The sequence below is a fragment of the Polyodon spathula genome, chromosome 3 (assembly GCF_017654505.1).
Source record: "Polyodon spathula isolate WHYD16114869_AA chromosome 3, ASM1765450v1, whole genome shotgun sequence".
Taxonomy (NCBI): Eukaryota; Metazoa; Chordata; class Actinopteri; order Acipenseriformes; family Polyodontidae; genus Polyodon; species Polyodon spathula.
In genome coordinates, this window is record NC_054536.1 from 97,650,841 (window position 1) to 97,662,833 (window position 11,993).

The 11,993-nt window shown below is 41.7% G+C and overlaps 1 protein-coding gene across 2 annotated transcripts; it reads right to left on the bottom strand.

Moving 5' to 3' along the window:
• Positions 1-1,248: 1,248 nt before the first annotated feature.
• On the bottom strand, positions 1,249-11,429 carry LOC121313714 (SPRY domain-containing SOCS box protein 1). 2 transcript variants are annotated; one of them, XM_041246542.1, is made up of 3 exons: positions 11,110-11,429; positions 9,199-10,046; positions 1,249-2,653 (listed from the first exon to the last, which is right to left on the bottom strand). In XM_041246542.1, the coding sequence occupies exons 2-3, from the start codon at positions 9,890-9,892 to the stop codon at positions 2,526-2,528; spliced, it is 822 nt and encodes a 273-aa protein (XP_041102476.1). In that variant the 5' UTR covers positions 9,893-10,046; positions 11,110-11,429; the 3' UTR covers positions 1,249-2,525. The 2 variants fall into 2 exon arrangements, with proteins under 2 accessions (XP_041102476.1, XP_041102474.1); XM_041246540.1 differs by lacking the exon at positions 11,110-11,429 and having other exon boundaries at positions 9,199-10,480.
• Positions 11,430-11,993: the final 564 nt, after the last annotated feature.

The window sequence follows — 11,993 nt, forward strand, 5'->3', positions numbered from 1 at the left end:
GATGGTGGGGGGGGGGGGGGGGGGGTAATTGTCAATTTTTCAAATGGGTGTATATAGAATAGAATGGTGCTGGGAATCTAGAATTGTTTTCCCAACACACATTCACCCCTTTCACAATTTAATAAAAACACAAAGATACACCCCGCCCACATATGAAAAGGGCGTTTCAATACTGCCTGTAATGGGATTACACAGCAGTAATTTGGTATGAGTCAACACAATGTTACCATTTGTGTGGAGTCATGAGAAATTAAATCTGTCTGCAACCTCATGCAAAGCTTAGTGTTAATATTGCAAAGTTCTTTCAGAACATGTCCCAGCGTTGCCCTTACACAATACCGTACATTCTGGAATTGTTAAATACCTTATTCTGCTGCGGTCATCTGGAAAGCATTACAGAGCCTTCTATCTCAATACAGAACAATGCATGAACGGCTTCTACACAGATTTTAGGATCAGAATTCAAAGCCGAAAAAAAATAAAATCAATTAGTTTGCAACATTACTTTTCGCAATGTAGCAAAGTCATTGCTTGAGCAACTTAAACACCTCATTTGGTTAAAGAATTGTACACTTTACAATAAGAAATTTACTGTACCATTTACCTTGCTCTCATTCCCCTAGTGTACTACCTTGCAAAATCTAGTTTAGGAGTTCATTAAACGAACACCTTACAGTACACCAGCTTTGCATTACATTACGCGTCCCCATTTCAGAATAGATTGGAGGGAATCATAACTGCAGACTGAATACTCTGTAGATTACAACCAACCCATTCCGACTACCCCTACCTTAATAAAAAAACTCCCATTGCATCAATATTTCCACTTCATTGACAGAGTCCAGTGTTAACTTAATAAACTTTATTAGGTAGTTACAAACATTATCTACAGCATATAATAAAAAGGAAATTAAAGATCCAACTGTACAGGCCTGGAAAATGAGTAAACTGATTAAAGACCCAGAAAATCAGGACTGTGTACAAGCATCGCAACTGGACAAAGAGGATTCACAGTGGTGACAATACAACAAAAGATACATACAAAGATCATGTGTGCAACTTAATCACCTGCTCCCTGGGACAGTTAATTAATAAGGTCTGCAGGACAGGAATAAAAAGTTTGTTTTTTGGACCCAAGAATCAAATATCTTGTTGCTGAACCATTCTGGACCCTTGCAGAAAGGGGCATTCTCACTCTGCAGCAGCTGGACATATATAAAAACTTAAATCCTTTGTGCCAAAATTAAAAACCTTGCACTTCTTTACAGGCACAGTTAAAAACAAATTGATAGCAAAATTCCTTTTCATTTAAGTGTCATGCCAGAACATCCAAGTGTGCTCGATTTATTTTTAAAAATTAAAAAGATAGGGCAGAAGGATTCCTGATTGACGAGTTAGTTGTAGTGTCCGCCACACAGGCACCATAAGGAAAAAAAAATAACTTGCATTCCAAAACAAAGTTGGGCATTGCAGAGCCCTGCAGCATACCAGAATCATGGGACTACTTCCGAGGCATCAAGTCCCTGAATGAGACTTCTTTAAACTAGTCAATACAACGCCCTGCCTCTTAGAGAGCTTGGATATTGCAAAAGCCAACATGGCGCTGTGGGTGACCCAATGAGCTCACAGAGCAAAACAATATTCATTTTGAGAAGCTCCTTTTCCAGTCTTTCCATTGGTGTTCATGCCCCTAGAATTAGTCAGACTGGGAGTTTCATACAACCTGGAAGAAATTCCTCAACTCTGGTCTATCTGCACTGGCTGTTCCAATAAAGCCAAGCCACATGACTTCCAAATTGGGCAATATTTTTGGAGTTCCACGCAACACAAAGCAATAAGCAGAACTACTTGGCAAAAACTTTCTGGAACTAGGAGCATGTGTTCAAAAAATTAAACTGAATTTGAAGGACTAGTAGGCTTTCTAAAAGCTCAAATCAGCTAAAAAACAGGGAGGCAACTCTACCATTCGAGAATGCACCAAGAGGTTTGAAAGGACCATTAAAAACAGCAGAACCATATCGATAGACGCTAACCAACTACTCATTGACAGGAATCCACAAAAACACATTGCAAACAGTCCACCTGGTTTCTCAATGGATTATAAAAATGACACCCCACAAATAAAATTAGCCCTATTTAAAAAAAGGTGATAAAATGTACCCTCCACCCCCAAAACTGGAATCTTAGCAACCCATTTCTCAGTTACAAAGAGACATGGATGCCATCTAGTTCTGTTTTCAGGCTCTACAGCAGTTAACTGTCAAGCCCAAATTTGTTTAAAAAAAAAAAAAAGGATCCATATGTTTGAGCAAGCCATGACAAGAACTAAAATACAGGAAGACAAGGAAAAGTAGCAGTTCGAGTGATGTTTCTAGCAACGAACGGCCAATGAGCAAATAAATAGGCTGAAGAGGTGGGAAGTCACCATGGACCTGGTTAAAAGACGACAAGCAAATCAGAGGGACAGCGGCTTCTGGTGCCTGTCTCCCGCACAGCCCAGCTGGTTCTACCACAGGCACTCCAAATCATTGGTAGAGTAGATAGTTCTTAAGGGACGCTGGCAAGGGGAGTGCATGGATTTCATTCAAGCGTTCCTTCCCAAGGGCGACCCGCACCGAACGACGAGAGAGGTCCAGCAGTGGCAGTGGTTCAGCTGCAAGAACAGAGAGAGCAAGGGTGAGTTAAACATAAGATAATGGTTTTAGGCTTGTTAATAAGGCAGCAAACTCAGTACAACCTTTGTTCTCTCAAAATGCAGGGTTGGGTTAAGTAACCATGGGAGAGAAGCACAGCTGGTAGCTTGATCGGGAGTACTCTATACTTCGGGTCAAGGATAGTGCTCCTTTTTAAAAAACTATAGCAATTACCAGTTAGTTAATGGGTTCCTAATACAAGAAAATCAGGCTGCAATCGTTCAAAACCTTTTAAAGTAGCAGCATTTCACAATGCCTAGATCTATACCCAGCACTTCAAAACTACCCTGGTTGAATTGATATACACAACACTGCACCACAGTCTAGAAGGATGCTACAGGCAAGCAAAATGTCAAAGCTTTCAACTGAAAGCAGTGATGCAAGCTTCCAGCATTTACTAAGATAGGGATCACAAAAGTACAAAGTTGTGCTTCAGATAAAAGCAGGTTTGATAGAGAATGGCACCATTTTGGTCATGGTCTTTCTAGGTCAGTGTTAATTTATGCACATAAATCCTCACAGCCTCAACCTCTTTGCAGCACAGTTGAATAACCTGTTTATCATTTCTGTTAAACCAAGTGGAATGGCCCTCCACGACTGACTGGACAGACCTGATCTATGCACCGCCTCCCAAAAAGGTGCTAGTGGCGGTTTCAAAATACTAAGACTATGCATCATACACTTTGTTCGTTATGGGAGATTCGCCTGGATTTGTGCACATCAACCTTGGAATTAGAGCACATCTGCCAGTGGACTGAGACTGCCAAGCTCCGATCTCATGCAGCTAAACAATCCTGCAGGTTTACTGTTTCTACTGCCTCCAAATAGCAAAACACCTGCATCCTGAATGTACTGTACCATTACAATTCCAGTAGATGTATCCCCCCTCCCCCACATACAGCATCACTACAGTAATTGATAGTGACTGCCCATCTTATTATCGTGAATCTGACAAACATCTGGCCACTTACTAGACACTAAGCCTTTGTTAGGCTTTCAAAAACACCATTAAGTAGGAAATGTGCTGATAAAAATCACCAGCCAGCCAAGTGTTCATGACACATCTTATCTTACAACATAGTGACAGGATTGAATTTACCATGTGTCACACTGTGTCTTGGAAGGCAGGGTGTACATGTCATAAGAGTGACTAAGATTTAATAGGGCACGGTCATGGGGACTAGACAATAAGCCCTTGGCTGTCAAGTCTAAAGCAGTTCTTACAAACCGCACTATGGAGAGCAGAGCCAGCGTTTGTCCCTTGAAGCAATGTCACATAACTCAAGTTTGATAGTAGAGACAAATCTGATATACAGACCTTGTACTACACTAGAGAACCGATGCTGAAGTAAAGGGGTTGGGATGCTCAGGAAAGTACAGTAATTTCAGTGCAATATATCCCAAGGCACACAAAGAGATTACAGGCAAGGGGGCATTACAAATTCTTTGGTAAAATGTCTGCCTTATATTCTGGGAGTCTCAACAGCAAAACACTAGTTCAACAGGTGCTCAGTTTGTTCCTGTTGAAATTGTCGATGGCAAACCAGTAACCAAACTAACTGATGGATGCACCGTTTCCAATGTTCAGTACTTCTGGAGTATAGGCATTAGCCCACTTCTGGAATAATCACGACTCTACACAGTACTACAGTCAAGTCCTCTCCAACAAAAGTGCATCAATGACTGTTGCAGGCAGCATCACAATGGGTTCACAGCCTTTAAGTATTGTGTGCTCAACCTTCATGATAAGGGAAGCCTGCCAGGGATCAGAACTCCCACTCAATGCTGCACTAAGCAAACATGAAGGCTTTCACTGTTTACAGTGCAATTGTAGGAGCGATAACCCTTTTCCAAAGTTACCCGGTAATGGGCTGTGCTGAGGTGATCAAAGCCAAAAGTAACATCCTAGAACATTCAGCTCAATCACCCCCCTTCCCTCTTCTTCAGAAGAACTGTATCTAAAATGTAAATCTTAGAGCAATGCACACATCTGACTCTGGAATATACTGCAGTATCAATACAGGTTAGAAAACTTAAATTACGCAGCACCCCACCAGACAAGCACTTTGCCATAAATAATTCTCATCAGTCGCTCCGGTCAAGGTTAATTATTTATTGAGCTCTGGGGATTGTAAATAAACTTGTTAAATATTCATTAAATGCAAAATGCCATTTATCTTCTAAATCAGCAAACTGTGTAAATAGAAGGCATCTATTCGTAGTGTTTGCTTTGCTCACTTTAAACCTTTACACCCCAAGAGAAATGTGTCTTGTCAAGTTAAATCAACATGCAGTGCATTATACCCAATATCTACATTGAGAGCCACCAACAGTAAGCATGTCTTTGAAAAGATCTTTGGATTACCCAAGAGAGCAATTACATTTCTTAAATATTACAAGAACTGTAGTCACTGCCAAATCTCATTTAGAAACAGCATTTCATTTGTAATTTTATAGCACATAACAAATGCTCCCAGTTTGGCACTTGCATTGAACAGAATGGAATATTCAAAAGCTGGAGCAATGCATTCAAATGGTTTACCATGCATGAACTTATCAGCATATCCGTTAAACTAAAGGTTTCATAGACAGAAAATGCTCAAAGCTTGATATTCCATATAATGTTCCTTCAGCGTACAGATAACCATGGTATTTTGTAATGCTTTGGGTTCGCACACCACTGACCTTGCAAAATGGTTTAATACACTTTTGGAAGACGCCGACGATTTGAAAGAGTTCAATCCAACATGAACGCTAAAGAGAGGGACAAGCAAAGGCTCCAGCTTTCCCCAGAATCAATCAATGTTTTAAAAAAATAATATCACAGCCAAGGGCACAAACATAACACAGCCCTCCCCAGCCAATAAACTAAACTACATTATAACTCAATATACAGCAAGTGTTTGACATGTTAAAACTGCAAAACAATCTTTAAAAACAGGAGGAGACGCAAGTTGATGAACCAAAACGTTCCAAAAGCAAGTCAAATTTGTTTCTGTTCTTCAAGCAGTATCGTTTTCATTGCATTCCAGTATTTGTACTGAAACTGGTGGTGTGAAGCCAATTTCAATGTTTCTATGAAATAATAAATTAAATTCACTGTTTAGAGAAAACTAAAAAAGTGCTTTGGTTAGAGTTGTATGCACAAACAGGACCACTGTTCACAGTAGCATGCTTTCATTTATTTTCAATCTTCAGTTAAGCTTGCTATATGAATGAGCAACAGCACCTCCAACCCGGGGTCTCAAACCAGGTTCCTGGAGGGGCTGCAGTATCTTGAGGCTTTCATTCCACCTGAACTCTCAATTACTTCTATTCGTCCAAATTTGATTACATGGGACACAATTAAGCACTTCTCTTCAGGACTCTTTCATGGTAGTGTACCATGAATCAAGTGCTTTTTAAAAAATCAACTGTATAAAACAAACAAAAAAACAACCCACTGGATCAATTCGGTTAATTGAGAAGTTAAGAACTGGAGTTTGAGACCCCTGCCACCCAACCTAAAACAGACCAGCCCATGCTCACAGCCTCTCAGCTCACCCCTGGAGTTCCCTATAGAGAGGGAGAGAGATTGGTAGGGACATTTGCAGAATACCAATATTTCCCAATTATGGGCGTGTGACGGAAAGATGAGTTCTGGTGATGAATCTTCCTCCCGACCTGTGAAGGCGCTAAAGAACGGGAGGAAAAGTATCTGGAAGGGCTGGCCTGACAGTTCGTTTCCGGGTCAGGGAAATGGGTCAGCCTGGAGGGAAGCGCGACTCTGTTGTAAGACCGTATTGATTTGAAAGGTAAACGAGAGGCAGCTGCAAGTAATAAGGCAGCTGCAACCGTTTATCTCGATATCATGCGGGATTACATATAGGGGCCAGGGTAACGCTGATCTTCTCCTTCGTTTGGGTTAAACGATTGGAGAGAGAGAAGGACTGAGAGAGGAGCTCTCAGAGTGGATTGTGTTCGTGTTTTGTATTGTTGTGTCTGTCCGTGTAACTGTCTGTTTTTGTATTCAGCACTAGACAGTTAACGCACATCTCCGGAGCTGTCGAAAGGAGAGCACTATCCGGAGCACCACTGCACTGAGCACCTGCACGTTTTCGATCACCCAGGACTGGTGACCGTACCGTTGTTTTTGTTCAGGACTGTGCCCTTGTTTTCATTATCCCTGTGCTTTACCCATTGTTGTGTATTGCCGGGGATTTATTATTTCTGACGGTCGCCAGACCTGGAAAAAGAGCAATAAAGCACTTATTCACTGAATCACTGTTGTCTGTTCATCACTCCTGCATCGCATCACCGCGACATCTTTTCCCCTTACCAACCACTTTGCCACAGGGCGTTACAAATGACTGTTTAAAAATAGATTAGCCTTTACATGACCATGCATCATAAACACTGCATTGTAAAATGTTAAACATTGTATTAAAATTGTGACCATTTTACATGCTCGTTATAGTAAGGAGGAATAAATCCTTATTCTCTCCCCACTAATCTCAAACACCAGCAAAGGCCTAGTCTGTCTGGGGAAACAATACAAGATCTGGTTACTTGGAAGTTTAGCGTACCCTTTGAACACGGGTGGAAGACCCTGGTTTGAGGTGCCATTTCCCCTATATAGAGCAGATTGGGGCATAGCTGTTAAAACACCATCACACCCAACATGCAGGTTCCCATAGACAAGGTGTCAGGCTTCGGCTTGTATTTAAACCCATGTACTCTTGACCGTCTCATCAAGCTCACCTGACGGCGCTGAAGGGTCCAGTAGGGTTAAACCTACAGTAATGTTTCAAGATTGTATGTGGTTACATTCTGTACTGCGTATCATTGGTTTTACCTCTGTTCCAGAATTAAGCTTTGTATTGAAAAACCAAGGCCTAGAATTGAGAAATAAAAAAATTACCTACTAAATCTTACATCCTGCAACAAGCATAACCTAGCCTGTTGGTTTACACCTTATCCTTACATGCACCCCACCCAAAACCATTTAAAAAAAAAGGAGGTCACAGCACAATGCTGGGCTTTGTTAATATTGATTGCAACAAATAATCCTAAAAGCTGTGGTTGGCACGGTTATTTACATCCAAACATGATTGCAGAGCTCTCTCTGTGGCCAAGGCGGCTATTTGTTAATCACAGTAAAACAGGTATGTCATTTCTCTTTAAAAACTACTGGGTGCTGGCTTTCTATATAGAAATGACATCATGAGTGCAATGCCCCAAAAACGACTTTTCTTGGTTAAAAACAAAATTGGTTGGATCTTGGTGGCACCAAGTAATCATTAAAAAAATTCTCATAAACAAACACCCCATTTCAAGCTGTAAAGGTGAGCACCAAACCAATTTAGTTTCTCCCCTCCAGACAATGCCTCAATTACTGTACAGCGTTAAAAAGAGTTCAAGTACAAAAAGACCCGACCAAACCTGCCACACAAAAAAAGAGAACCCACACGTTCAGGGGCAACTTCTACCAAACGCTATTGTGAAATACCTGGGTCAAAGTGCACAAGGCTGCTAAGCACATACTCCTTGAAACTAGCGTCCCCCCCAGCCAACTTGCAAATGGAGTAATTTCAGAGAACTGTTAGTTCCAGAGGCCAGTATTCCTGTCCCTTCTGAACAGGAGTGCTGCACAACGCTTACATCAGACCAACTTAAATCTGACCCAGTGAAGGGTCACCATGTCAGGCTGACAATGCAATCTATTTCACAACCCTTACCCAATATCAAGTAGAATTTCAAACTGATTTAAAGCTGTATGCCATGTTTATGCTGCTGCTTTTTTTTTACATGCTTTGCAAGCAGTTTATTTAAACCATACCTTTACTGCTTGAAAAAGTCTATAAAGGAGTAGGATTTTAAAATGCAGTGTATTTGCTTCTACACCAATTATCTTCTGAATTTAAATCTGCTTTTTCTACTGCACATCACATCAAGAAACTGAATTAGCCAGAGCAGCACCCTTTAGATTACAGAGCATCATACACTGGTAATCCAATTAAGAAAGCTCCTTTAAAAGGAGCATTTAGCCACTTCAGCCCTTGAAAGACTATAGGCAGGGGACCACAGAGTGTGTGTGTGTGTGGTAACAGACTTTAGCAAAACTGGATTCAAATTCAACCCAAGCACAGCTGCACCAGACAGACTACAAGGCCCTACCCAGTGATGAGCAAGCAGTGTGCCCAAGGTCAGCAGTTTAGTTAGAGGTTCCTTTCTGTAAAGGATTCTAGATTACTGTATTAAATCTGAAAGTCAGAAGCTATCTGGTGCCTGAAACATGCACTGGAGAACACAATGTACAGGATAAAAAAAAAGTCTAAACGCCACAAACAGAAAAGTATAACCGTCTCCCCCTTAAGCGGAAAAGTGTTGGAATTTACTTAATCGTGTTGCAGTTTGTACTTCCATCTGGAGTAATGCAGGCCCTGGCTAGGAGATAGAATGACCACCCCACCCCTGGAAATTATATGCATACAATTCAGTCAGAGCAATGCTCTCGAATACTTACGATCAAGTCCATTTATGTAACGAATTCGGATTTCACAGTGTCCCCAGACAGCACTTACTACAGGGTGGAGTTTTTTACCCTTCAGTCCTGCAAAAGCGACTCCTAAATACTGTCCGTCCACAATGAAACTGAGTGTCCCCTCGTCCATGTCCAACACCACCAACAAGGAATCTGGTACAATGAAGGTCTCGTCGGGTTCCAGGAAAGCTGGGTACGTTTTACATGGTTGACTCTTGCCGTCGTGACACAGTTTGTTCCTCCCGAGATCCCAGCCCCAGGATTCGTGGTTATTCCCGACTAGTGCCGTGTATCCTACCGAATGCAAAGGAGCTTCCGACGTTGCAACTCCCACAACCGCATGCGTGCCTCTCTGTCGCATTGCCCAGCAGATCTCCCACACGTGAAGTCCTCTGGTGTACCCTACTTTACCTCTGATCCCATCTGTGCTCTGTGCCACCGGATGCCGGTGAAATATTAACTGGTTTTCTTCTTTTACAAAGATGTTTAAGGAGCGATCGTCGTTGTTCCACGAGTGCAGTAGCTGCACAGAGTGAGGAACAGGCGGCATGTCTAAAAGCATGTCCAATCGTGCAGGCTTAGTGTAGTCAAGAGCCTGCAGCTCAAGCTTGAGCGGTCTGAAAGCCGGGTCCCTCATATCAACAGTCTTAATCCCTCCTGGAACTTTCTGCCCCATGTTCAAGCTGCCCACTTCTCCCCTATAAAAGCCAGTAACTCCGCCTCCACCACCTTATCCTCCAAAATCAGTTGGTGGTCGTCAGCAAGTTCTGTGCAGGTTGCTAGGACACTGGGTCAAAGAGGGGGCCAGTCAATAATCACCTAGAGAGAGACTGTAGAGAGAAAAAAAACAAATGCTAGTTAATTATTAGATAACCAACCTTTACCCTGTTCCCTAAACCAGGACTAGATGTACAATAAAATGCTATTAACTGTCAATCAAAATATGCCACTGGAATTCCAACCTAGGTTCACAAGATAAGACAACACTAAAGAAAGTGTTATACACATACAGTAGTTGTGGGGTGGATTATTAAAAGGTTACTACAGGTAAAACCAGAAAGCAAATTAAATCCTGGACAGCAGCTGTACAATCACAAGTCTATTTTCCTATTAATTATCCTGTTAAGAAAAGGATTGTGAAGGGGCATTTGGAATTCTAGACAGGAGCCATGCATCCAGTGAAGAGAGCAGCTGTTTTAACTCTATGCTCTGCTTGACGTAGCCATCAATGCAGCACCTGGACTGCTTCAGTTCACTTTCAGTGAATTTGGGTTCAGTATGGAGCTTCAAGTTCATTCAGTGAATGGTGTGGGTTCTAGGACATAACCCAATCATGGTTACTCATTTCTCTTTTGTACAATAAGGTCTGAGTATAGTCTGAATCCTGAGAAAGAGAAACAGCACAAATCCAAATGGTCTGGCCGGAAACAAAAATATTCATACGGGCAGATGGGGCGGTGTCAAATCCGCTGCATCATCTTTAAAGGCAACCTCAGTAATGAGGCAAAGTTGGCTGGACAAGTCCAAAGGGGTTACAAGCCCACGAATTCAGATTTTAGAGGTCATGATTTCACGGCCAGGCACCATGTCTCTGTAAGTATGTATTGTCCGTCTCTTAACTAGGATCCTATAAGACTATCTTCCGCTATTGGGGGAAACAAATGTAACCAAACGAACAGGAGCATCAGCGATGTTGGAGATAACGAGACATATAGACAGATGTTTGTATTACCTATCTTCAAGGTCAAATATTTTATTCGCATGACACAATCATGCGAAATATTTATTTGCTGCACTAATCTGTACAGAGCAAAAGGTTCTGCACTGAAATGACCTCAGCAGCATCGGTTTTGAAGCAGTCTCCTTTCTACAGATTCAGATTGTTTACCATACCTCAGCTGAAAGGATAGACTAGTCCGCTCTCTTGTTGCTTGCACAGGAAAAGTTTCTGCATACACGTACCCAAAAAATCAAAAACACATGAAAGCATTTCACAGGCAGAAGGGACCACCTGCACAAAGCAGGTCTGAAATAACCTCCTTCAGAACCGTTCCTTTTCTCCTACTCTGACAGTACACGCAGGAAAGAAACCAAACAGACATTCACAACCGCTGTAGAAAAAACAGGACAGTCACTTAGTTTCCAGAGGCAGATACAGCCCAGGAGGAGCTTGTAGTGCAGAACACTCGAGACTGAATTCTGGTAAAACAATGACATTCCTGCAGTGTACATTCAATACCAGACAGGAGCTCTTCACATCGTGGATCAGGATTCAGTTTCCAGTGCTATATTCTTGTTACATTCAGATTTACCTAAGAATTTGCAAAGCCCTACAAAAATGTGAGCAATAAGAAATAGACACATCACAAAACTGCATGCAACAATCTCCATTTAAAAGTTATCAAATCATTGGGCACCAAAGTTGCTCAGGTCAGGTATAAGGAAAACACTGCACTTATATAGCACCTTTCAAGATCAGGTCCTCTCAAAACACTCGTCACATTTAACACTAAGGGTGTAACCTTCAGGAAATGTACCAGGAAATTAGTTTTGAAAACCTGTCTGGTTTGAAAAGTGTTTTAAAACAGGAACAGATCCTGCTCGTCTGCCCAATGGTGGTAGGGATTTCCTAAGATTAAGTACGAGAATGTCCTTTCACCCTGGTATGCATTTTAAAATTGTTCAAGTCACATTAACTGCCATGCTGTGAGCGCAGTATACAGCCAGGGATTGTATGGGAGAATTCAGCAAGATACAAATGGAGCAAAAGCAAAGAA

Coding starts and splice junctions, on each gene's coding strand:
- LOC121313714 (XM_041246542.1), bottom strand. CDS start 9,892: ATGGGGCAGAAAGTTCCAGGAGGGATTAAGACTGTTGATATGAGGGAC. Junction 2,654..9,198: donor TTACATAAATGGACTTGATC/GTAAGTATTCGA, acceptor CTGTTCTTGCAG/CTGAACCACTGCCACTGCTG.